General features: G+C 39.9%; 1 protein-coding gene across 1 annotated transcript in view; it reads right to left on the reverse strand.

Annotated features, from left to right (window-relative positions):
* Window positions 1-10,832: 10,832 nt before the first annotated feature.
* The window catches only part of MORC3 (MORC family CW-type zinc finger 3), a 41,383-nt gene continuing 25,193 nt past the window's right edge, over window positions 10,833-27,022 (reverse strand). Inside the window, exons 10-17 of the mRNA XM_081234478.1 lie at window positions 24,162-24,266; window positions 23,098-23,220; window positions 22,917-22,991; window positions 21,949-21,994; window positions 20,033-20,199; window positions 16,016-16,901; window positions 14,333-14,487; window positions 10,833-11,561 (exon numbers count right to left, since the gene is read on the reverse strand). Coding sequence (XP_081090604.1) covers window positions 11,408-11,561; window positions 14,333-14,487; window positions 16,016-16,901; window positions 20,033-20,199; window positions 21,949-21,994; window positions 22,917-22,991; window positions 23,098-23,220; window positions 24,162-24,266 — 1,711 coding nt within the window. The 3' untranslated portion in view covers window positions 10,833-11,407. The remainder of the gene's footprint in view (window positions 11,562-14,332; window positions 14,488-16,015; window positions 16,902-20,032; window positions 20,200-21,948; window positions 21,995-22,916; window positions 22,992-23,097; window positions 23,221-24,161; window positions 24,267-27,022) is intronic.

Consider the following 27,022-nt stretch of genomic DNA (forward strand, 5'->3'; position numbering starts at 1 on the left):
GTCTTTCACTGGTGCAGCGAATATTTGACAGCTGTAACCTGTATCAGGCCCCCGTTTTGGTCACTGGTGTTTCAAACATAAATAAACCCCAGAAACGGTCTTGGGGCTTCCTGTCATGTACACAAATAATTATAATTAAAAAATAAAGTGAAAAGGAGTGTGAAAGGAACAATGTGCTCTTACAGTTCTGAGTACGAGGTTATTTTGAATTTGAAGGCTCAAAGGAAGTTTGAAGAGAAGGAGGCATTTAAAGTGGGCTTCAAGTGATAAGAGTTTCGGATGAGCAGCTCTGGGAAATGAGAATTGAAGGTAAAGAAACTCACCGTTGACAACAGAGGCACAAAGGAGGAGCAATGGGACCTGGCAATGAATGGGAAAGGATGGATGGATCAGTGACCCAGAAGCCTTTGGACATGGATAAGCAGGTCATATGCACATAAGTTTCAAAGGCAGTTTCAATCCTCCTTCTACATTAACTGGAATCCTGGTTGCATACATTACTCTGGGAGCTTCCCTGAGATGAGATTGGCCCGGATAAATGGACAATCTCTTTGTGCTGACTAACAGCAGGTTTCTGGGCTTTCAAGGCCAAGGGGCTTTGTAAAATGAGTGCTACCCTGTGCAACCTTGCAGAAGACAGCTTGCCAGCCTCCCCTAGGTGACTCTCCCACTCCTCACCTTTCCCCTCCTCTCTCTCTCTGGATATCTTGGCCCTGAATTCAACCAGGTCTCCTTCTCCTTTTGCAAACAAAAACTGACATTTTGGTTTTTTTATATATTTTTAAGATATATATTGGCTCTAGATCGTTTTGGAGAATTCAAAGCTATGTGATTGTTCAGTACCTGGATTGCTTACAGTACACCTCAAATAGCAGATGTGGTTACATACATGTTTTAAGAACAGAATTTAACATTTTAAAGTGAGGCTGTAAATCAGAAGGCGGAAATAGATGCAGCAGGACTTTTGAAATGGGATAATTTTCCAAATGTGACATTTTATCTGTGAGTTTCCCAGAAGGCCAGGAAAAAAATCCCTTGTGATGCATAGTTGATCAAAGGAACATACAGGTTCATCTGAGGAGCCAATTCTTCCTGGCTTTTTAAAACAATTTTCTTTCGGCATTTTTAGGAAAAAGAATTGACATGGATTCTTATATAAATGCTGGTTGATGCTTGTAGCCGGTTTCATGAAAGGTATAGAAATTGTCTACAGATGGATGTCTCATGTTGACAAAAATGATAGGAGGCTCCTTAAGCCTGTTTTCTACAGAAAGGTAGGATAATGTAATCCAGATATGTAGTTTTTAGATGTTCTCTCTTGAGTCATGGCTAGGATTTCTAGAAGTTGGACTGGGAATGACGAATATGTACTGTAGATAATCTGATTGTTTGAAAAGCACACATAAGAGAAAAAAAAAAAAAGGAAAATCCCACTCCTATGTATGTACCGAAAAGAATTAAAAGTAAAAGCAAGGATGCAATTAGATATTTATACAACGGTGTTCATAGCAGAATAGCAAAAAGTGGAGCCAACCTAAATGTCCATGGACGGATGAATGGATAAACGAAATATGGTACATACATACAATGGAATATCATTCAGCCTTAAAAAGGAATGAAACATATATGCAACAGGATGGATGAACCTTAAAAACGTTATGCAAAGTGAAATAAGCCAAACACAAAAGAACAAATATGGGGACTTCCCTGGTGGTGCAGTGGTTAAGAATCCGCCTGCCAATGCAGGGGATATGGGTTCGAGCCCTGGTCTGGAAAGATCCCACATGCCGCGGAGGAACTAATCCCATGCGCCACAACTACTAAGCCTGCGCTCTAGAGCCTGCAAGCCACAACTACTGAAGCCCGCCTGCCTACAGCCTGTGCTCCACAACAAAAGAAGCCACCACAGTGAGTAGTCCCCGCTCGCTGCAACTAGAGAAAGCCCACGCACAGCAACAAAGAACCAACATAGCCAAAAATAAATAGATTAAAAATAAAAAGAACAAATATGTTACCATTCCACTTCTATGAGGTACCTAGAATAAGCAAATTCGTAGAGACAGAAAGTAGAGGCCACCAGGGGGGCAGGTGGGAATGAGGAGTTATTGTTTAGTGGATACAGAGTTTATCTGAGATGATGAAAAAGTTCTGGAAATGGATAGTGGTGATAGTTGCCCAACAATGTGAATGTACTTAATGCCACTGAATCATACACTTAAAAATGGTAAAATGATAAATTTTATGTAATGTATATATTTCCACAATAAAAAAATTAATGAGTTAATATTTACAACAAACACACACACACACACACACACATAAATATTACTGGAAGGATAAGTTAATGGGGATATAGATAAGACAAGATTGACTGTGAGTTGGAAATTGTTGAAGCAGAGTGATGGGTACACGAGTTCATTATAATAGTTCCTCTATTTTTTAAAAAAATTTTTACTGGAGTAGTTGGTTTACAATGTTATGTTAGTTTCAGGTGTACAGCAAAGTGAATCAGTTATAGATATATCCACTTTTTAAGATTTTTCTCCCATATAGGCCATTACAGAGTATTGAATAGAGTTCCCTGTGCTATACAGTAGGTCCTTATTAGTTGGGTTTTTTTTTTTATTAATTTTTTTTTTTTTTTTCTTTTTGCGGTATGCGGGCCTCTCACTGTTGTGGCCTCTCCCGTTGCGGAGCACAGGCTCCGGATGCGCAGGCCCAGTGGCCATGGCTCACGGGCCCAGCCGCTCCGCGGCATATGGGATCCTCCCAGACCGGGGCACGAACCCGTATCCCCTGCATCGGCAGGCGGACTCTCAACCACTGCGCCACCAGGGAGGCCCTTTTTTTTTATTAATTTATTAATTATTTTTGGCTGTGTTGGGTCTTCGTTTCTGTGCGAGGGCTTTCTCTAGTTGCGGCAAGCGGGGGCCACTCTTCATCGCGGTACGCGGGCCTCTAACTATCGCGGCCTCTTGTTGCGGAGCATGGGCTCCAGACGCGCAGGCTCAGTAGTTGTGTCTCGTGGGCTCCAGACGCGCAGGCTCAGTAGTTGTGGTTCACAGGCCTAGTTGCTCCGCGGCATGTGGGATCTTCCCAGACCAGGGCTCGAACCCATATCCCCTGCATTGGCAAGCAGATTCTCAACCACTGCGCCACCAGGGAAGCCCAGTTATCTATTTTATATATAGTAGTGTGTATATGTCACTCCCAATCTCCCAGTTTACCCCTCCCCCCAACCACTTTACCCCCTGGTAACCATGTTTGTTTTCTGCATTTGTATCTCTATTTCTGTTTTGCACATAAGTTCACTTGTACCCTTTTGTAGATTCCACATATAAGCAATATCATATGTTATGTCTCTCTCTGACTTACTTCACTCAGTACGATAATCTCTAGGTCCATCCATATTGCTGCAAATGGCATTATTTCGTTCCTTTTTATGGCTGAGTAATATTCCACAGTATATATGTACATCTTCTTTATCCATTCCTCTGCTGATGGGCATTTAGGTTGCTTCCATGTCCTGGCTATTGTTAACAGTGCTGCAATGAACAGTTTCTCTACTTTTGTATGCAATTGAAAATTCCTGTTATAGAGGGAATTCCCTGGCTGTCCAGTGGTTAGGACTCCAAGCTTCCACTGCTGGGGGTCCAGGTTCAATCCCCGGTCAGGAAACTAAGATCCCGCAAGCCACCTGGCATGGCCAAAAAATTAAAAATAAATAAATAAATAAATAATCCCTTTATAGAGCTTAAAATATCTGATACTGAAAAAAATCAATTTAAGGACACAGTAAATTAGTGGGAAATGAGAAACTACTGGTTAAAGTGATGATGGTGAATATGGCGTATAATACTATTATCATATACTTTATGTAACATAAGTATATGTAAGTATTATAGTATGTAATCATTTTTATTATTGTCCTAGACCCCTGTAATTCTCTGCCCAGAAAAAGAGGTAACAGGTATAGTTAGTTATGTCAGACTGCATCACTTCTCTGGCTGTCAGCTGGTTAGACAACTCACACTGTAAAGTCACACAGCAAGTTGGGAAGGGCGCTTTCTAGCATCTCAGCAGTCTGCATGAACACCACAGTTTGAGAGATACTCCACCAAGGGAATCGCAGAAACATGGGACAACTGCCTATCCAGAAAAAAGAAAATGAAAAGCCCACATCAAATTACTTCCAGTCAGCCCTGCTTCAGATCACAGTACAAACTTTCAAAACATAGGCCACACAGTTCAAAACACAGGCCAGTTTTCAACAGCATTTAACAGGAATGAGGAAGACTGATGACTCATGTACTTTGTGAATATAAAGCACCATTACACTTTGCTATGAAGATACAGCTGAATTCTGGATAATATTTACATAATTGAAGACACTCATAACCTAAATATTAGCCAAGTTGGGGTAAAAGTTCTTTTGAGTCTATTCTATATATCATTACCATAATAAGTCCTGACTGCTTTGCAAGAAATTAATACTGAACCTTGAGGTTAAACTTGTTTTACATGTTTGAAATAGGTAATTGTATTTACTCAGCCCATTCTTATTAGAATGCCTGTGTAGGAAATTTACTTGTGATTCACACTCCAGTTCTGTAATGGTTAATTCATTCTCTATGACCACACTCACCTAAAAACTTCATCTGAATTTGAATGGCTTGAATTTACCAAGACTTGTCTTCACGGGTCTTGACTTTCTCCCTAGAGGCCAGTATATGTAAATTAACTTCATGATCACAAAATTAATGCTAAAAAAGCAATGCATATTTTCCTCTATGCCAACTGGATGGATATTGATGGCATTCTTTTTGTGAGCCGTGACCAATGTCCCAAAGACAAATACAGGGACTTCCCTGGTGCCGCATTGGTTAGGAATCCACCTGCCAACGCAGGGGATGCGGGTTCGAGCCCTGGTACGGGAAGATCCCACATGCCACAGAGCAGCTAAGCCCGTGCGCCACAACTACTGAGCCTGTGCTCTAGAGCCAGCGAGCCACAACTACTGAAGCCCCAATGCCTAGAGCCCGTGCTCCGGAAAAAGAGAAGCCACTGCAATGAGAAGCCCGCGCACCGCAACGAAGTGTAGCCCCTGCTCACCGCAACTAGAGAAAGCCCGCGTGCAGCAATGAAGACCCAACACAGCCAAAAATAAAATAAATCTATAAAAAAACAAAAAGACAAACACAGTTGACCCTTGAACAACACGGGTTTGAACTGGATGGGTTCACTTATATGCAGATTTTTTTCAATATACTGGAAACTTGGGGGAGATTACGACAATTTAAATATGCAGATAAGGGCTTCACTGGTGGTGCAGTGGTTAAGAATCCGCCTGCCAATGCAGGTGACACGGGTCTGAGCCCTGGTCTGGGAAGATCCCACATGCCGCGGAGCAACTAAGCCCATGCGCCACAACTACTGAGCCTGTGCTCTAGAGCCCGTGAGCCACAACTACTGAGCCCGCGAGCCACAACTACTGAAACCAGCGCACCTAGAGCCCGTGCTCTGCAACTGGAGAAGCCACCGCAATGAGAAACCATGCACGGGGCTTCCCTGGTGGCACAGTGGTTGAGAGTCCGCCTGCCAATGCAGGGGACACAGGTTCGTGCCCCGGTCCAGGAGGATCCCACATGCCGCAGAGTGGCTGGGCCCGTGAGCCACGGCCGCTGAGCCTGCGCGTCCGGAGCCTGTGCTCCGCAACGGGAGAGGCCACAGCAGTGAGAGGCCCGCGTACTGCAAAAAAAAAAAAAAAAAAAAAAAAAAAGAAACCCACGCACAGCAACGAAGAGTAGCCCCTGCTCGCCACGACTAGAGAAAGACCACGTGCAGCAACGAAGACCCAATGCAGCCAAAAATAAATAAATAAATAATAATAAAAATAAATAAAAATGCAGACGAAGTGCATAACCTAGAAATATCTAAAAATTTAAGAAAAAGTTGGGGGGAGGGTTAAATTAGGTGATTGGCATCAACATATACACAGTGCTATATATAAAATGGATAACCAACAAGGACCTACTGTATAGCACAGGGAGCTATAGTAATATTTTGTAATAACCTATAAGTGAAAAGAGTCTGAAAAAATATATATATATAACTGAATCACTGTGCTGTACACCTGAAACATGATATTGTAAATCATTTATACTTCAAAATAAATATATAATAAAATGCACGATTTCATGTAATAAACAAACATAAGAAAAATTTAGGTATATCATGAATGCATAGAATATATGTAGATACTAGTCTATCCTTACATAGGTATAAGGTGAGTGATATTTAACATAAAATTAATGTAAGTTTCCTGTTTTATAACTTTGCTTTCAAAGAATTACATTACCATACAGTATGCTTCTCTCGTAACGGGAGAAACTGCATATCATCACAGGTAAGAGGTTTTTAAAAAAATGTAACGTTTCCAATACTGTATTAAGAATATAACTGTAGGGACTTCCCTGGTGGTCCAGTGGTAAAGAATCCACCTTGCAATGCAGGGGACATGGGTTCGATCCCTGGTCAGGGAACTAAGATCCTGCATGCCACAACTACTGAGCTCACGTGCCTCAACTAGAGCCTGCATGCTGCAAACTACAGAGCCCATGCACCACAACTACAGAAGAGAAAACCCACACACCGCAGCTAGAGAGAAGCCCTCGTGCTGCAACGAAAGATCCCACAGGCCTCAGTGAAGATCCCACATGCTGCCACTAAGACCCGATGCAGCCAAAAATAAATAAATAATAAATTAATCTATGAAAAAGAAACTATAGAAAAAAAGAATATAACTGTAATACTGTATGCCATAAAGATTTTATAACAAGCTTCCCTGGTGGCACAGTGTTTAAGAATCCGCCTGCCAACGCAGGGGACACGAGTTTGAGCCCTGGTCTGGGAAGATCCCACATGGCGCGGAGCAACTAAGCCCACGTGCCACAACTACTGGGCCTGTGCACTAGAGCCCGTGAGGCACAAATTCTGAAGCCCGTACGCCTGGAGCTGGTGCTCTACAACAAGAGAAGCCACTGCAGAGAAGCCTGCACACCGCAACGAAGAGTAGCCCCTGCTTGCCGCAACTAGAGAAAGCCTGCATGCAGCAACGAAGAACCAACACAGCCAAAAAAAAATAAATTATAACGGGCTTCCCTGGTGGCGCAGTGGTTAATAATCCGCCTGCCAATGCAGGGAACATACGTTTGACTCCTGCTCCGCGAAGAACCCACATGCCGCGGAGCAACTAAGCCCGTGCGCCACAACTACTGAGCCTGCACTCTAGAGTCTGTGAGCCACAACTACTGACCCCGTGTGCCACAGCTACTGAAACCAACGTGCCTAGAGCCTGTGCTCCGCAACAAGAGAAGCCACCGCAGTGAGAAGCCTGCACACCGCAACCAAGATTAACTCCTGCTCACCACAACTAGGGAAAGCCCGCACACAGCAAAGAAGACCCAATGCAGCCAAAAATAAACTAAATTTTTAAAAATTTTATAACGATTAGTGTATAAGCTAGGCAACCGTGAAGCAATTGTATTGATTACACTAGGCTACCAAAAAGCAATCATATTCCTTGCTGCTTCATTACCAGTGCATGAATCATTATACCTGTAAATAAATGAATTTCTTTTTCCTATTACCTTTTCATTTTCAATGGGTACATGTAACATCTAGTGTTATCATTTAAGACAATACAGATGTACATACTGAGATGGTCCATCTTGTAAACAGATGACGAATTTGGTACTGTACTGTATTTTCCTTATGATTCTAACAATTTTTCTCTAGCTTACTTCATTCTAGGAATACAGCAAATGATACCTGTAACATAGACAAAACATGTTAATTGACTGTTCATTGTTGTAAGGCTTCCGGTCAACAGTTATTAGTAACTTTGGGGGAGTCAAAAGTTATACATGGATTTTTTACTAAATGGGGGTCAGAGCCCACAGGCGCCAAGTTTTTCAAGGGGCAGCCGCATATAAAAAGACATGAATCCAGTGGGTCTCTCACTCCATTCCAATGAGTCTATGTGACACTGTGCAAAGTAAGACTGAACCAACTTCTGAAAGCTAGTTGTCGTCTGGGTAGTGTTTGTGGCCACATTAACAGGCATTTAGCTTTTTTAAAGCAATAAACCAAAGAACCCAACAGAAAAGAATAGGCAGAGACTATGACAGGGTACTCAGAAAAAGGAATTAAAATGGCCAATAAAATATATGAAAACATGTTCAACCTGAGACAAAGTGCAAGCTTCCATTTTTCCACATATCAATAAGCTTGATGGAGATCGGAAAAAACACACTCATACATCTATTTTTCATAGTATGAATACTCGCAACCATTTTTGGATGGCGACATTTATTAAGATTAACACGGCATACACTTTGACCTATCAGTATTCACTACAAGGTATTTACATTCTGGATATACTTTAAAAAGTATGTGTGGTGTGTATTTTCACAGCAGCAGCTTTTGTAGTAATATCAAAAGACGAGAAATAAATGAGGGCTGAGAGCATATTCATGTCATAAAATGCTACTAAGGCTGTTCAATATGGAAATGTTACCAATTATATGGTGTGATACCTGTGTAGATTTGATACAAATATATAATCAAATACAAAGATATAAAATTTAATATAAACTGAATGCATATATATATGAATGTGTGTATGTAGGCAGCTAATATTTTCTGGAAGGACATAAGAAAACACTTTTCACTTTATACCATTCTGTTGTATTTACATTTCTAACTTGGGCATCAACTCTGCTTCCCTCCCCCTGTCCTTGCTTACCGCAGTGAGAAAGTGGTCATGCAGATCCTGAGTTTGTTTCAGGAACCACTTGAGTTCAACACTTACAAATATTCATCACTGGAGGGTATATAGATCAATAGCTCTCAGCTCTGACGGTGCACTGGGAGGCCTTAAAGAAAAGAAGCCTGACAGTTTGGTCCAACCCCCAAAACTCTTAATTAGTACGGGGTGCATCCTCACACTGGGATTCCTAAGAACTGCCCAAGTGATTCTAAAATGCAGCCAGTGAGTGGTAAGAACCATTAGTACATATCACTTTAATTATTCTTCCATGACAAATAACGACCTAATGGGCTGTATGACAGCAGGAATCAAGTGTCTGAGACCATGGGCAGAGTCACCAGCACCTCCTGCCCACATTAGGAATTTGAGGCCCAAATAAAGGCCACATCCATATGCCATGCCTCTCCTGCTGTGTGAAAATTAGCTTTTACTGATTTTGTGGTCTTAGCTGAGGTCCTGTTTGTAGGGACTGTGGACTATTCTGGTTTACGTCCTCACACTGCTTTTAAGTTTTAAATAATTAGTTTAAGCCACACTATCCTCCCCCACACTAGCCTTTGAACAAATTTAACTTAACAAAAAGACAGGTAGAAACAAATTTAACTCAACAAAAAAAGATAGGTATAGCTACCTCAATAGATGACATGAAAGCCCATGTACATTCTTCTGTTAAATTTGCTAGCCACAAAGTCATATCTTGGCAATATTTACTTAAAGTGAATATTAGGTAAGTATTTCCAAAGAATCGATTTAGCAAGCAAGTTTCTCTAATTCTATGATTAACTTTGCCATTAAGCCAGTTAACAGCCATATAAAATATGTATTTTTGCAAGAATATAGCTGACCAAAAGGAAGGGAAAAATAGCAAATTCCAGAAATAAGTGCTACATAAATATTCACAAACTTAGACATGCTATACACAGCTGCTGTCATTTAGGCAAGGTTTCTTTAGATTAAATGACTTACACAAATAAAGTTTCTTTCTTGAGTGTAAAATGCACGCACACACTCTCAAGGTGAGCCCAGTCTTAGAGCCTTAATGGAAGTAAATATAACTTCTAAATTTTTAGAAATTGTATCTTCTAAATATAACTTCTAATAAATATCGTAAAATGAGCTCAACTTGAGGGTCTTAACAGACACAATCTTACTTTTCAAAATATAACTTGAATACAGAATTCCTTAAAAGTAGTATCTGAAGTGTGAGCCATCATATATATTTTTATTTTATTACAAGATATTTTAAAATTTGAGCAGATACAACTGTGACAGAAAACCAGCTTCATACCAAAAATACACTTTCAATTACTTTATCAAGCAAATAAAAATTTCATTTATTTGCTTCTTCTATAAGTTAATGTACAGTAAAAATTTAATATTGTACATGACAGACATGTAATTAAGCATACAAAAGGAACATGTATTCAATGTTCAGAAACAAAAGTAAAAATAAATAGCAATGATAAAACTTTGAAAAAAATAATGCACATTTTAGTTGTGGAAAATATGATTCTTAATTATATATACAGTTATACTTAATAGAAAGCCATCTCTTTATAATTGCACAAAACACGGGACCAGTAAAGCATAATTTTTATGGCATGTAATACTATAATCCTAGGTTGTTTGTTGCTTAACTCCAGGATATAAAACACTTAGGTTTGTAATATAATAAAAGGTATGCAGTACTGGTTTGTAATATAATAAAAGGTATGCAGTACTGTTGGAGAAAGATTGTCTTCCTCAACTCATATTAACCTGTAGTAATCCTACAAAAGGCTGTACAGGAAATTTCACAAAAAGAAATATTAAACAATTATTGTGCCCACTCCATGTGGACTAAGCAGCCAAAAATGGGCTTCAGAGTAAATGTGGTGGGGCATTTAATATTTTTTATATTTTTATACTAAAAATCATTATTTTTTTCTGTAAAAACACTTTGTGTTTAATAACCATGATCGGCAATCTCAGCACACACAAAAAAAAAACCTGGCAAAATGGATGGAGTTTCTGCTTACTTTATTTTCATGAATAAAATATTTCAGGAGATAAGAATTTATAGAAAAGAAACATTAATGCTCAATTACTTACAACTTATCAGGAGTGTTATTCCATTTTTAAAAACCCTGTTTTAAACTTCTCTGTAAGAAAATCAAAGGTAACATTTCCATTTGTATTATGGCACAGCCCTCAAGTCAGAGAAAAATACACTTTGGGGAACCAGAAAAGACTGCACAAAGGTTAGGGGCAACCTGAAAACCTCTTGGTGAAAAACACTTGAGTCCTCTAGGGTAATAAAAAAATATGTGTGACTTAATTAAAAATATTTACATTTCAAAGCAGAATCATGAGTTAGCTATGTAGCTGCTCAATACCAATGATTCACAGGCATTTCAAAAGGTGTGATAATGTGTCCACAATATTTGTGTCCACACTTGAATGCATAGAATACAGAAAAGATTATGGTTCTTCAGTCCGTTACGTATCATATCTATAACAAAGTTGCTTAAATTTTGAAAGCTATACAACCAGAAAGACAGAGCAAATATTTTTTACTATCTCACATAAAATACACTTTTAAGTACTACTGATTTCACTCATTTGCTCGACAACTTGTCCTAAGATCTCATCAACTACATCGACATCATAATTCACTTGCTGAAGATCGAGATCAGGTACAATCATGGCCAGGAGCTGTCCTACGTTAACTCGAAGAGATCGAAGTTTGAGGCTGCAAATACAAACATTACACCTATTAGACAAACATTATAACAATACGTTTAATATTCAGGTAGGCCTTATAATTTAAGGGAAACATTAAAATGGAATCTCTGTAGAATGATATACAAACTAAATGAAAAGCAAAACTTTCTCAAGAGAACTAGACTTAACAATTCATTTAACTTAATAATTCATAATTTAATAACGAAGTATAATATTTATCTGTTGGTATGCAGAGTGTTTCAAAACACTAGCAGCTCTGTTTGGTTCCAACTATTACAATTTTAATTCGAGACTGGAGAAAAGATGAACTGGTAAAATACATAAATTACAAGCTATTATTTACAATTGAAAATCTTGTTATCACCTGGAAAACAATAATGATACACTAGTGAGAACACTGGTCTAAGAATAAGAATGTATCGCTTTGAATTTCAGCTTCCTTTTTAGCATAGTGAATTGAATTGTTCCCTAAAACATGTTCTGAGATATCCATAGTAGTATAAAAGGAAAAAGAAATGATCCTGTGGTCAAATAAGCTGATACACCTTTGGGTTAAATAATGGTAAAAAGACTTTTTAAAATGCAGGATTTCTGGGACTTCCCTGGTGGCACAGTGGATAGGACTCTGCACTCCCAATGCAGGGCGCCTGGGTTCAAACCCTGGTCAGGGAACTAGATCCCACATGCATGCCACAGCTGGGAGTTCGCATGCCACAACTAAAGAGCCGGTGAGCTGTAACTGAGGAGCCCTGGAGCAGCAACTAAGGAGCCCACCTGCTGCAACAAAGACCCGGTGCAACCAAATAAATAAATACTAAAAAAAAAAAAAAAAAAAAAAAAGACAATGCAGGATTTCTCTGAACCTATCACATGCTAAAGTTCACTAACTATCCGTTTTACTATGCATTTATTATAAACACTGAGAAACCCTGGATTAAATGATCATTATCATTCCTTCCGTTTTCTATACTGTATCTATCTGAATATCCACATTCTAGACTTCAAATTTCTACAACTACACAGCAAGCAGCCTTTGTGTCGAAGGTTGAGACGCCCGGGTCAAGAGGATGTTACAGTTGTTTTTGTTCGGCCCCCTCCCCAAATATAAGAAGTCTACATTTAGTTTAGATACTGATCTTTCTAGGGTGGAAATCTCTGAAGGAGCGAGCTGCTCATCCTTGCGTTGACAACGCATAAAAGTGTGATTTTAAATGTGTTTTTTGTGAGCTTATGTTAAGATTCCATTGGACCTTTGATAAAATTTTACATCATCCCCATACCAGCTGTTTTTTATCCAAGCTTTCCCACGCATCTTCAATCAGAGGCCCATTTCTATACAAAAAATAGAAAAAGACCAGTATGACCCTACAACCATCTTTGACCTATCCTATCCTTTAAGTCTTTTGACTGTCCTGGCTAATTCCTCCTCTCTACAGGACACATCACAAATCCCTATTTTAGTACAACGAACAGGACTGAGAGAAATATTGTGAGCTGCATATGCAATTGTAAATATTCAAATAGCCACATTAAAAAGTAAAATGAAATAAATTTTAGTTACATATAAAATATCACTTCATCATATAACAGAATATTGAGGCATTTTATTTATTTATTTATTTTTTCATACCAGGGCATCAAAATCCAGCATGTATTTTATAATTAAAGCACATCTCAATTTAGACTAGCTAGATTTCAAGTGTCAGTGGCCAAATGTGGCTATACTGTCTCGGAAAGCACAGGGCTAAAAGATGATCAGTTACTCAAAGTTTAGTGTGCAAGTGAATCATCTGGGAGATTGTTTAAAAGTTTCCAATTTAATAAACTGCACTGTGGTCCAAGGATCTGCATTTTTACAAGCACCACAGATGCTTGTGGTTCCCATTTTCAGAAACACCAGCTGGGATTTTTTTTTTCTGACTCCTTGCCCCCCCATGCTTATATGTACTGATCTATTCATTCTATTTCCATGAATAGATTTAACGAAATCCTTTAAAACCTTAAACTAAAAAACTAAGTCATAATATAATTAATGTCAAGTAAGGATGGTAAATTATTTCTCAACGATAGTACATTTTAGGTATCAAGTTTTATCATATTAGCAGGAAGAGTCGAGTTATTTTTAATGACTATTTTTGTGTTTTTTTTTTCTCTCTTGAATGGTTATCAACACACCACCAACACTGTCAGAACCCCAAGCCCATTTAATATCTTACTGAGAGAGGGTAATCTTTCATTTACTATTTTCTTATTTTCACAGAACGTCTTCCTAATTAATCACCTGTTATTAGGAATCACCTGTAATGGCAATTTTTAGTAATTTTGTGATTTCCTAAAAGTTAAACTTGGGGAAGGCATGTAGTAAAATGAGGTAGCAAACCATAAAGAAATAGTGCCAAGTACAGAAATTAAAGAAATCAAGGTGAAAAAGTAAGTTTCATGAAATGGACCCTTGTCTTCTAGTCATTGCCTAATTCAGCCCATCCTTCAATATCTGGCTCAATTTTCACTTTTTCCCAAAAAACATTCCAAACCACTCTGACCAATCAGAGCTTAATTCCTTTGAAATTCCTATTTCATTTAAGTTCACAAAATTGTTAGTTCCTTGAAGGGAAGAATGATGACATGTACTCCTTTTGTACCTCTGTCTATCAGAATGTTGGGATCACAGCAGCCAATAACTTCTTTTGCTAGAACAATCTGTTTGATGTGCACTAGCAAATAAGTATCATGCTAACCAGAACTGCAGCCCTAGCCAAATGCCTCATTTCATATTACCTTTCCCCATCAGTATAATTTACAGACTCCTCGATGTTACTTGATGTTGACACATCTCCAATTTGTCGACTTGTAGACTTTAATTGTTCGATTTCAGTTTTCAGTTCTTCACACTGCAAACGGATTTGTGATTTTTCCATTTCCAATAATTCAACCTGACAAAAAATTAATTAATTTTGTAACTGTACAATTTAAAAATACTAATGTCAAAGTGCAAATTTAAGCTAAGAAATGTACAAAATCCTCCTTGATGAAAATTACCATCAAAAAATTAGGACACCTCCCCGCTCCAAAAAGAAAACCAACAGAACACACACAAAAAACAATAGCTTTCTATAAATAAAGCTTCATTTGTTTAGTTTCAGCTCTATATCTTTTTACATTAGAAGAATACAAAATGTTAATTAAAGCATGACTAAAAACAAATGGGGGCTTCCCTGGTGGCGCAGTGGTTGAAGAGTCCGCCTGCCGATGCAGGGGACACGGGTTCGTGCCCCGGTCTGGGAAGATCCCACATGCCGCGGAGCGGCTGGGTCCGTGGGCCATGGCCGCTGAGCCTGCGCGTCCGGAGCCTGTGCTCCGCAACGGGAGAGGCCACAACAGTGAGAGGCCCGCGTACCGCAAAAACAAACAAACAAAAAAAACAAATGGGGCCTAAAAACCCAGATAAAAATGCCCAAATTATGTTGAGGTCATAGTGACTTTCATTTCTTGCACACTCACCAGCAATAAGTTACAACAGAAAGCTTACATTGTTTATGTATTTTGTCATCTAGCTCCTGAGCCAACACATCAAGCGGAATGTCTGAATGAGCAGTTATGTCAGCAGTATTTCCAGGAAGAAGGGGCAATTCGGTACCATACTGTCGTTTCCAAATGCCTTTTAGCAGAGAAACTCTCCTTTCCAATGCCATGTAAATATAATACGTAAAATAGTTTTCAAAGGAGCTACCCAAATCTGAACTGGGGGCTCCTCCTTCCTCAGTAAAAGAACCCCCAAATAAAGACTACATTTCCAAGGCATCCACTGGCCAGGTGACTAAGTTCTGACAGATGGCATATAAGCAGCTTTCAGAAACCCCACCCCTTCTCTTTCCTGTTGCCTGGAATGTAGATATATGTTGGCTGGACCTGAAGAGCCATCTCAGACCACAAGTGCAGGTTGAGAAGCAAAGCAACGATGTAGAAGGAGCCTGTGTCTCTGATGACTGCGCAGCTGCTACTGTTACGTGGGGTTTTATGTCACCTTCAGAGGAAGCTAATCATAACTAATACACGGTACCTCTATAAAATGAGGTATTGTCATCTACCCTGTGTGGTTATTTTCAGGCTTATTAATAACGGACGGAGAACTCCCGGCATGTTAGTAACTGAGCGTCTCAGTGGGAATGAGCGGGATGACCCCTCACGGCACAGCAGTGTCCTGCGCACTGCAGGACATTTACCAGACCTGGTTCCCACCCATTCAATTCCAACAATGCCCATCCCTTCAAGACACTTAAGAACTGAAACTGCCCTACACATTTCCATATGCCCCCAGGAGGACCACTCCCAGTTGAGAACCAGTGGAGTCGGTAAATGGAAATATGATTAAGTGATTTATGCCCACCTAGCAACTGGCAGTCAAGCTTTAGATGCCCCTGGACTCCCACGACTCTCACTGTGCCGGATGACGTAACTTACCTCACTTTTATACTGGTCCCTCTCGATACTGCATTTGTCCAGCTGTCTAAATACATCGTCAAGCTGTACAACCATCTCATCCACTTCACTTTTACTCTCACTATTGGAACACTGACTGCATTCAGCCTTTACATGTTGCAAAGCACTACACTGTTTTTTCAGCCTTTCTATTTCTTCCAAAGCTTGCCGATACTGAGACACCATATGGTCTGGACTTTCAGATTTACCGTTAATACTTTCAAGTAAAAATACAGCATCAGTTTCAGTAGACTGATGGCAAGTTTCCTTCTTCACGTATTTGTCATTCATTTCCAGTATCCTCTGCTGTAACACTTTGATTTGGTCAGTAAACACGTGGCACTGTCTTTTATAATTTTCTTTTTCTTGGGTGACAAGCAGCAGCTCATTTCTTAGTTCACTTAACTGGCAACCAGCATCACCAGCAGATTTATCAAAGATTTCCTGGGTTTCACGTGTCTTTCCTTCAGTTTCCACACAGGATGGCAGTATGGCTGTGTCATTTCTTACATCTATCTCATCTTCAATAGTTTCTTCCTTTTTAACGACTAAACTTGGTACTTCAGTCTGGGTGGCTGCAGTGGTTCCCTGATTGCACCTGGATGATGAGGTGTCTGTTGAACTAGTCTGGCCACACGGTTCATTATCACCCACAGGCTCCACCTGAACACCGCTTTGCTCCATGTGACTCTGTTGCAATTTCACTTCAATATCATCGTCCACTGCAGGCTTGGGAGTACTGTTTTCTTCTAAGATGATGACATCTTCATCATCATCATCTTTATAAGAATTTTCAAATGCTGGATTACTCAATCTCCGATTCTTTGCATTCAAAATTGAGGAACGAGTAGAGAGTCTCCGTTTCAGGCTGGAAAAAATTTTATATATGAAATACAAGATTATAAAATGTAGATATGGAAAAAATAGACGACCTTGAAGTAATCTAACTATCTTGAAATTCTAAGAAATGCCCATGTTCATTTTTTAAAAAAATGATATATTACACAGTACTGCCCAATGATTTAATGAAGGAGAGACTATTTTCTCCTTTTACAGATAAGGAAACAACTACTGAGACCTCTTTTCTCCTTTTACAGATAAGGAAACAACTACTGAGACCTCTTTTTAAAAGTACCACATCCTTATACTGCCAGATACCTCTTCATCTGACGTCTTCCGGCATTTCAATGTGACACGTCCGAACAGAATGCCACCAGCCACCCCAGGGCTGCTCTCTGAACTCCAGAGCTCAGTGAATGACACTGCCATTCCCGTTTGCCCATCAGAATTTTTATCAACATTCAGTGATCAAAGGTGAACCACAAAGTAAACCAGCATGCCCTATCCTTTCATGGAAAACAATTTCCCCTGCATTAAAAATTGCCTCATTTTCTTCATCTGCTTAGTTTTCTGTGAATTTATCACCAATAGATTACTTTTTGCCCCACTTAGAGGGATATTTGTACTGATTTGCTATTTGGGCCTTATGTGTTAAGACCTCATTTCTCAAGAAGGATTTTCCCCTTTCTTAGGCTTACTCTCTCATATGGAGAGGGCATAATCTCCAATAAAATCTTGAGAAAGGGTACATACGACATAAAGAAATGTGAAATTTTGCATGGTGAAAATATGTTAATTCACCTCTCAAGTTCACTGCTGGCTTGAAAAATACAGACTTCCAGGTTGGGAATTACTTTCTCAAAACTTTAAAAGCATCAATCCACTGTTATCTACCATTCATTGTTCCTGCCATTCTGATTCCTGATCTTTTGAAAATAGCCTGTGTTTTTCCTCTCTGAGATATTTCTTACCCTTTCCAGCCACCATGCTGTGTATTTAGTGGCAATTAAGTCTTTCTTATATTATTTCCCCCCTTTTGTTCTCTGATTTCCCACTCTGAAATGTCCTTACTCAGATGTCGGCCCCTCCAGTACATCGTCTCTTCTTTTTTCTATCTTCCAACCATTTATCTTTTCATTCTAGGAGATTTATCTGTTAAACATCTACCCACCTCTCCATAAATTTCACATGGTTTCTTCTACTCCCTTTGTTTCAGTTTTGTACATCTGGGGATCCTTGGCTATATTTCTATTTCAGACTAGAAGCAGTAAGGTCTGGGAATGTGAAGGATGCTCAGGCTGCCATCATCTTCTAGAGCTTTTTCTCTTGGGAGCCCAGCGAGGGAAGGAAGGGAGGGGGATTTCTTCCACTCAGTATTCAAACTTTCCCTTACTTCTTGGCTTCCAAAACAGTGGCTCACCCACATCTTCAGCAGTAGAAACTGCTCCAGAAAGTAAACTCCCTGACTTTTGACAGAGGAAGAGAAGCAGCACTGCTGGACTTCGCAGGCTGGGAAGAGGTCTAGGCAACTACTCTTCCTTAAACTTTCATACAAGCTTCCTGTTCTCACCCCTATTTTCCACCTTCAGAAGTTCCTAATGCTTCCAAGTTCTGAGACTGTCTAGGGATCAATGGAGTTAAGCATTTAATTGGAAGTTGTCCTATTATTTTTCTTACCAGGCCAATTCCTATTTGTCTCTCTCAAGACTTAGTTTAGGTACACCTTTCCACAGACTTTGGCTCTATGAATTTAAGAATAAATACAGGCTTTAAAAATTAATGAAGGGGACTTCGCTGGTGGTCCAGTGGTAAGGAATCCTCCTTCCAATATAGGAATATAGGGGACGCAGGTTTGATCACTGGTCGGGGAACTAAGATCCCACATGCCGCGGGGCAACTAAACCCACACACCAAAACTACTGAGCCCCAGTGCCTCAACTAGAGAGCCTGTGTGCTGCAAACTATAGAGCCCATGTGCTCTGGAGCCCACACCACAACAAAGAGAGAAAACCCACATGCCACAAGTAGAGAGAAGCCCACGCGCTGCAGCAAATAGCCCGCGTGCCGCAACTAAGACCCGACACAGCCAAAAATAAAATAAATATATTTTTTAAATTTAATGAAAAGTTTTACTCTATTCTCTTCTTCCATTTTGATGGCAGTCACGTCCGAAATTAAATTCCATTATCGCATCTGTAACATTACAAATTTTACTTTTTCTTACTTTGTCTGGAACCATCTTTATGAAGAAAAGCCAATATTATGGAGACCAGTTAAAAAAAAATTCACACATGTTCTCAGTTAAGTAGCAATCCAGCCACAAAATAAGACCTCAAAATGTAGGCTATAAACAGCAAACTCTTTCAAAACATGCCCTCCCTCATGTATATATGCGTGAAGACAATTTCTAATCTTTTCTGAATTTTCAAAAATCCTTTTAAGAATTTAACGAAGGCTACAAAACCTCTCGGAACGTCTGGCCTCGCTATTTCAGAGAGTCTTGTTTCAATGTTTCTCTTTCAATAACAAATATCAGATGGAGTCAGTCTAATGTACTAGTTCACTGCCGTCACACGCCTTTTCACCTGTGTCCATTCTATCCCCTTTGAATGGGCCACCGTACAGAGCACTTACTGCTTTCAGAATTTCAGGGACCAACCTAAGTACCAGCTCATCATACAGCCTTCCCGACCACTGCAGTCAAAAGAGCTGCCTGTCCAATTCGTGTATCACTCACACCTTTCTTCCTCTTCCTTCTCCATCCACTCATCCGAAGTGCACAGCACGTCGCGGGCTATGCTAAGAATGTATGGGTCACATTTGACATTACAGTGTTGTACAGTTAATTGCTTCAGGTTTTTATTTACTCAGATACTGATAATCTTAAAAGCAGGAATTTTCATACTATACAGAATTTCAAAGAGGTGACAATTTGATCTCCACAATAAAAACAATTAATATTCTTTTAATTGATTTAAACAGGTAACGTAAGTAGAGTGGGGTTAAGTTCAGACAATGAAAGCGAAGTAACTTGTCCTTAAGACTTTTCACATGCATATCAACTACACTTTCTTAGAAGCGTATTACTGCACTGAAGTGTCAAGTAAAGGCTGTTTAATATTCATTCCCCAAATGGAGAAACACATTTTAGCCACTGACCTGTTATTCTCAGGTTCAGACTGGGGTGAACCTCGATGATTATTTATCAGTCTCGTTGCATAAGTATTTGCTGCTTCTGAAAGATGTCCTCTTGGAACATTTTCCTTAATGGGAAGAAAGCTTTGACTTGACAAAGGAGTTGTTGGAAACAAGAGTTCAGCAGGAATCTGTTGAAGGAAAAAAAACTGATCTTAAAGAAATTTTTAAAGTGTGTCATGTTCCAAACACAAGATATTCTTTCCCCTTTCCCCCGTCCCAGAACGCACTGAGAACTATCCTAACCGCATACACTCCTTGTGCTCTACCAGACCAGGGAGTGACAAACAACAGGCCAAAGAGCCAAATCCAGCCTTCAAGTGAGCTAGGAATGGTTTTACATTTTTAAAGGCATGAACAAAGCAACCAAACAACGAAAGAATATGCCACAGAGACTGTATATGGTCCACAAAGCCTAAAATATTTACTATCTGGCCTTTTACTGAAAGATCGGCTGACCTCGGACTATATAGAACGTATAGAGATATAATAAAAACTTATTTTTCTAAGAGAAAGAAATTGAGGATAAAGTCACAAAGACACTGCCTTTAAAAACCAAAGTAAGCCCACTATTCTTTTTCTCCCAGTTCTGTTCTCACCCTCAAACCCTCAGCCTTTATACAAGAAAACATTTCAGTGTAATGATAAGCACACATACACAACTGCAGCAGACCACAACTTCTGATACAAGAAGTACAACTACCTATTTATATACTCAGAAAAAGTTCAACACCATTAAGCGTTAAGAAAGATATGGGGGTATGAAAGGACTTCCCTGGTGGCTCAGTGGTTAAGACTCCACGCTCCTGATGCAGGGCACCTGGGTTCAGGGAACCAGATCCCACATGCATGCTGCAACTAAGACTTCGCATGCCATAACTAAGGAGCTGGCAAGGCGCAACTAAGGAGCACACCAGCTGCAACTAAGACCTGGCCCAACCAAATAAATAAACCAAATAAAATATATATATTAAAAAAAAAATAGGGGTATGGATTAAGAGATAAAAACTACTTTGTATAAAATAGATATGGGCTTCCCTGGTGGCGCAGTGGTTAAGAATCCGCCTGCCAATGCAGGGGACACGGGTTCGAGCCCTGGCCAGGGAAGATCCCACATGCCATGGAGCAACTAAGCCCGTGCACTACAACTACTGAGCCTGAGCTCTAGAGCCCTTGAGCCACAACTACTGAGCCCACGTGCTGCAACTACTGAAGCCCACGCACCTAGAGGCCATGCTCCGCAACAGAAGCCACTGCAATGAGAAGGCCGCACTCCACAATGAAGAGTAGCCCCCGCTCACTGCAACTAGAGAAAGCCCGCGCACAACAACGAAGACCCAACACAGCCATAAATAAATAAATAAACAAACAAATAAATAAATGCAACAAGGACATATTGTACAGCACAGGAAATTACAGCCATTACTTTGTAATAACTTTATTGGAGTATTATCTGTAAGAATTCTGAATCACTATGTTGTACACCTGAAACTAATATAATATTGTAAATCAACTGTACACTATGGTTGAAGGGTCAACACTACAGCTTTGGTCCAGGTTAGTACTACCATGTGGCTCCCTGGGTCTTCCTATGAACTTTTCCTTGACTGTCTACCTAACAATAAGATTCTTAAAAGAATATCTGCCTTTCCTCAGAAGATGCCCAACTGAATAATAAAATTGAGAAGTTTGAGTGAAGTTGTGGGTTAGAAGTCAGTATTGGGAAAGAGGGTAAGAAGGGGTCCAAGAAGAGAAGAGAAACGTGAACTGAATGAACAAGATTGCTTCAATTTGTTATGTAACTCCTGAGCTTAAAATTGAGTATTAAATTAATCACAACACAATACAAGACACAGCTATAAAATGGAAGGCCTAATTACCCGAGGGATTACTTCCAGTTGTCTGATCCTGAATTTTTCCTTGTCTCTTAAAAAAAAAAAAAAAAAAGAGAGAGAAAAGAAAAATGTATTTAAATTTACTTATGATTTTTCAATTCTGTTTTCGAATGACATACTTCCATTTCACTACTAAGTCAGCAAGATAGGTACACTGAACTTTGCTTCAATTTCGTTATAATCAGTGGTCAGCACTCAGGCAGGCAAGTACTTTCCACCTCTTATCTCAGCAACACCCTAATGTCTTCCACTCCTGCTACTGGATTTATCTTTAAGAACAGTGCACTATAAATCAAAACCACCCAGAAGATCTTCATCAACTCAGCCTTCCGTGTGCAGTACACAAGCCTAACGTTCACCATGGTTCACTATCGTTCCCCAGCTTCTCTCTCCCACCTCTATATTCCATTATCCCCATTCACATATTTACTGTACTTAAGCTGAACAAACCTTTGCTTCCTACCCAACAAATCCTACCTTTCCTTCAAGGCCTATTACAAAATTGTCCTTCATGAATTTTCCTGATCCATTTCCCCATCCCCAACCATAAGTAATTTCTCCTTATGGGCTTCCTCACAGGACTGGATCATGCCTTTTACGGGAGTCGTCAACTTCAAATTGGTAATACACACATCTCACTTTCCCCGTTAGACCTTGAGCTCATAAAGGGCAGTATTCACTTTTGATTCATGGATGTGTAGTCCAAAAGAACAAAACTATACTGTATATTCAAAGTATCTTGTAGATAGGACGGCAATAAACAGCAGGTATCCACAGTATAAACTTTAAAAGCACTTGATGTTATGCACTCCACATCATATCTTTTTTTTTGGAGTCATAATCTTTTTTGGCTATACTGCTTTATCTTGGAGAAATATCAACTAATGCTGCAGACACACCACTGTTGATGATCTGGGTATTATTTTCCCACCATACAATAATATAACACTCACTTCTTTTTGTAGGTTTTTTCATAAGTGGGATGCACCAAATCTTCATCTTCAGGTTCTTCTGGAACATCACAATTTCTAGTCAGAAAAATCACATGGGAATAACACGTCACCAGCGCCTATTCATACATCTTGAACAGTACTTTCTGCCTTTCCAAAAAGGCTACTACCAACTATATGATACCTGAACTGTGGGTCAGGGTTATTGGAGCAATACCATTTTTCTGGAAGTTGATCTATCCCATCTGGTAATTTTCGCCACTTTAGACAGGAATCACATTGAACCCATGTCTGATCAGGACGTTTCCTGTAACAAAATAGCAACTAAATATTAGCATGGAAATATGGATCTAAGTACTTCACTAGACTTTCCACATCATTTCTACCACAAAATGCCCCTATTATTTAATTCTGTCCCTGAAAATTCCGGAACATTTGATAGTAAGTTAAGATTTTAAAAACAACAATTTTGGCTACTACTGAAGGTTAAAAGTGACAGACCAATTTAAACAAAGTGACTTAGTCTTGTTTAATAGCATACTATTACATTTTTTCTATAATAAAAACTAAAAAACTTAGAAAATACTACAAATGCCTTGCCCTGAAATTTATGTTAAGTTAGCGTCTGCAGTGTCAAATCTAATATACTTATTAGAACAATAAACCATTAAAAGTACAGAAAAGAGGCAAGTTGTAGTACTGTAATTTAAGCAATTTTTATAACTGTATTTATTACATTTTATCCTCTATTATAGCACATCTCTGAATAACTTAAATGTACATATTCTTTTAGTTTATAAAAGGCTTTCGAGTTGTGGGATTTATTTCTTACTGTGGATTAGATTCAAAAGTTTATGAACACTGTAGAATCACCATGCCCTCCAATATCACATCTTGATATTATAGTCACTTATTATTATTATTATTTTTATATATTTATTTATTTATTTGTTTATGGCTGCATTGGGTCATCGTTGCTGTGCACAGGCTTTCTCTAGCTGTGTTGAACGGGGGTTACTCTTCGTTGCGGTGTGCAGGCTTCTCATTGCGGTGGGCTCTCTTGTGGTGGAGCATGGGCTCTAGAGCACAGGCTCAGTAGTTGTGCTGCACGGGCCCAGTTGCTCTGTGGCATGTGGGATCTTCCTGGGCCAGGGCTCGAACCCATGTCCCCTGCACTGGCAGGCGGATTCTTAACCACTGCGCCACCATGGAAGTCCCAGTCACTTATTATTTTTGAAATGTACTTACTGTATATCTTCAACCAGCAAAGTCAGAGGATATTCTGCATTTTTCTTCACTTTCATTTCATTCCAGTAATCATTGAGCTTATCTCCTAGTGCTGTTATTGTAAGCCTTAAAAAAAAGTAAATTATAAAATCAATTCAAGAAAAAAAAAGATAAAGATTAAATCCTTGACAAACAGTGAAAGCATAAACAACCTGGTACTGATCATGTGAACACGGGGGAGGGGCCTCCAAAAGGCACAGTTAAGAAACTTAAAGTAATGGCAATTTTCTCTAAGGATGTAGATAAGTTCATAGAACAGAGCCAGGACCATCTAGGAATAAGACGGACAATACTAACACTTTGGGTTCTCTGTTGAGGAAGTGTGTTGCAGACCAGCTACTGGGAGAACCACAGGCTTTCTGAATTTCACCTCAACCAACAAACTTACAAGCTTCAATGCAAACCAGAATGCAGCTGTTTGCTTTATAAAAGTATGCAGCCATTACCAGCAAGTATAATTCAAAATAGCTTCTGTCCCACAATTAAGACTTTCACCTTTCCCACAATAAGGTGTCAGTAAAAAAGCAAATCAACAGGACCTACTGAGATAAACATGACTACGGCCACAATTGAATTATCACTTGTTAATGAGTTAAGTACCTACTGTGCCAGGAACTGTCTGCACACACAACATACAGTCAGTGTAACATCTTAAATTTAAAACAGACTTAATGTGATCCCTATCAAATTACCCATGATGTTTTCCACAGAACTAGAACAAATAATCCTAAAATTTATATGGACCCACAAAAGACCCAGAATTGCCAAAGCAATCCTGAAAAAAAAAAAGCAAAAAGCTGGAAGCATAACCCTTCTGGACTTCAGAAAATACTACAAGCCTACAGCAATCAAAACAGTGTGCTACTGGTACAAAACAGACATACAGATCAATGGAACAGAACAGAGAGCCCAGAGATAAACTCACACACCTACAGTCAATTAATCTTTGACGAAGGAGGCAAGAATATACAATGGAGAAAAGACAGTCTCTTCAGCAAGTGGTGCTGGGAAAGCTAGACAGTCGCGTGTAAATCAATCAAGTTAGAACATTCCCTCACACCACACACAAAAATAAACTCAAAATGGCTTAAATACTTAAATATAAGACATGACACCATGAGACACCTAGAAGAGAACACAGGCAAAACACTGACATAAATCGTAGCAATGTTTTCTTAGGTCAGTCTCTCAAGGCAAGGGAAAAAAAAAAAAAAGCAAAAATAAACAAATGGGATCTAATCAAACTCACAAGCTTTTGCACAGCAAAGAAAACGAAAAGACAACCTATGGAATGTGAGAAAATATTTGCAAAGGATACAACTGCCAAGGGTTTAATTTCCAAAATACACAAACAGCTCATACAACTCCGTAACAAAAATACAACCCAATCGGGCCTCCCTGGTGGCGCAGTGGTTGAGAGTCCGCCTGCCGATGCAGGGGATACAGGTTCGTGCCCCGGTCTGGGAGGACCCCATATGCCGCGGAGCGGCTGGGCCCGTGAGCCATGGCCGCTGGGCCTGCGCATCCGGAGCCTGTGCTCCGCAACGGGAGAGGCCACAACAGTGAGAGGCCCGCGTACCGCAAAAAAAAAAAAAAAAAAAAAAAAAAAAAATACAACCCAATCAAAACTTGAGTAGAAGATCTAAATATACATTTTCCCAAAGAAGACATACAGATGGCCAACAGGTACATGAAAAGATACTCATCATCACTAATTATCAGAGAAATGCAAATCAAAACGACAATGAGGCATCACCTCACGCCGGTCAGAATGTCCATCATCAAAAAAGTCTACAAATAATAGGGCTTCCCTGGTGGCGCAGTGGTTGAGAGTCCGCCTGCCGATGCAGGGGACACGGGTTCGTGCCCCGGTCCGGGAAGATCCCACATGCCGCGGAGCGGCTGGGCCCGTGAGCCATGGCCGCTGAGCCTGCACGTCCGGAGCCTATGCTCTGCAGCGGGAGAGGCCACAACAGTGACAGGCCCGCGTAGCGGAAAAAAAAAAAAAAAAAAGTCTACAAATAATAAATGCTGGAGAGGGTGTGTAGAAGAGCAAACCCTCCTACACTGCTGCTGGGAATGTAAATTGGTGGAAGGACTGTGAAAAACAGTATGGAAGTTCCTTAAAAAACCAAAAATAGAGTTACCATATGATCCAGCAACACCACTCCTGGGCACATATCGGGAGAAACCTATAATTCATAAAGATAGGGCTTCCCTGGTGGCGCAGTGGTTAAGAATCCACCTGCCAATGCTGGGGACACGGGTTTGAGCCCTGGTCCGGGAAGATCCCACATGCCACTGAGCAACTAAGCCCATGCACCACAACGACTGAGCCCACATGCCACAACTACTGAAGCCTGCACGCCTAGAGCCCGTGCTCAGCAACAAGAGAAGCCACCACAATGAGAAGCCCACGCACCGCAAAGAAGAGTAGCCCCCGCTCACCACAACCAGAGAAAGCCTGCACACAGCAACAAAGACCCAACGCAGCCAAAGATAAATAAATAAAATAAATTAAAAAACAAAAAGATATATGCACCTGGGGCTTCCCTGACAGTCCAGTGGTTAAGACTCCATGTTCCCAATGTAGGGTGTATGCGTTCGATCCCTGGTCAGGGAACAAAGATCCCACATGCCACATGGCATGGCAAGGGGTGAGGGGGGAAAAACGATACATGCACCCCAATGTGCAGCACTATTTACAACAGCCAAGACATGGAAGCAACCTAAATGTTCATCGAGAGAGTAATGGATAAAGAAGATGTGGTGTATACATCAATATATACAATGGAATATTACTCAGCCATAAAAAAGAATGA

Source organism: Mesoplodon bidens (genome assembly GCF_964165515.1).
Source record: "Mesoplodon bidens genome assembly, chromosome: 5".
Taxonomy (NCBI): Eukaryota; Metazoa; Chordata; class Mammalia; order Artiodactyla; family Ziphiidae; genus Mesoplodon; species Mesoplodon bidens.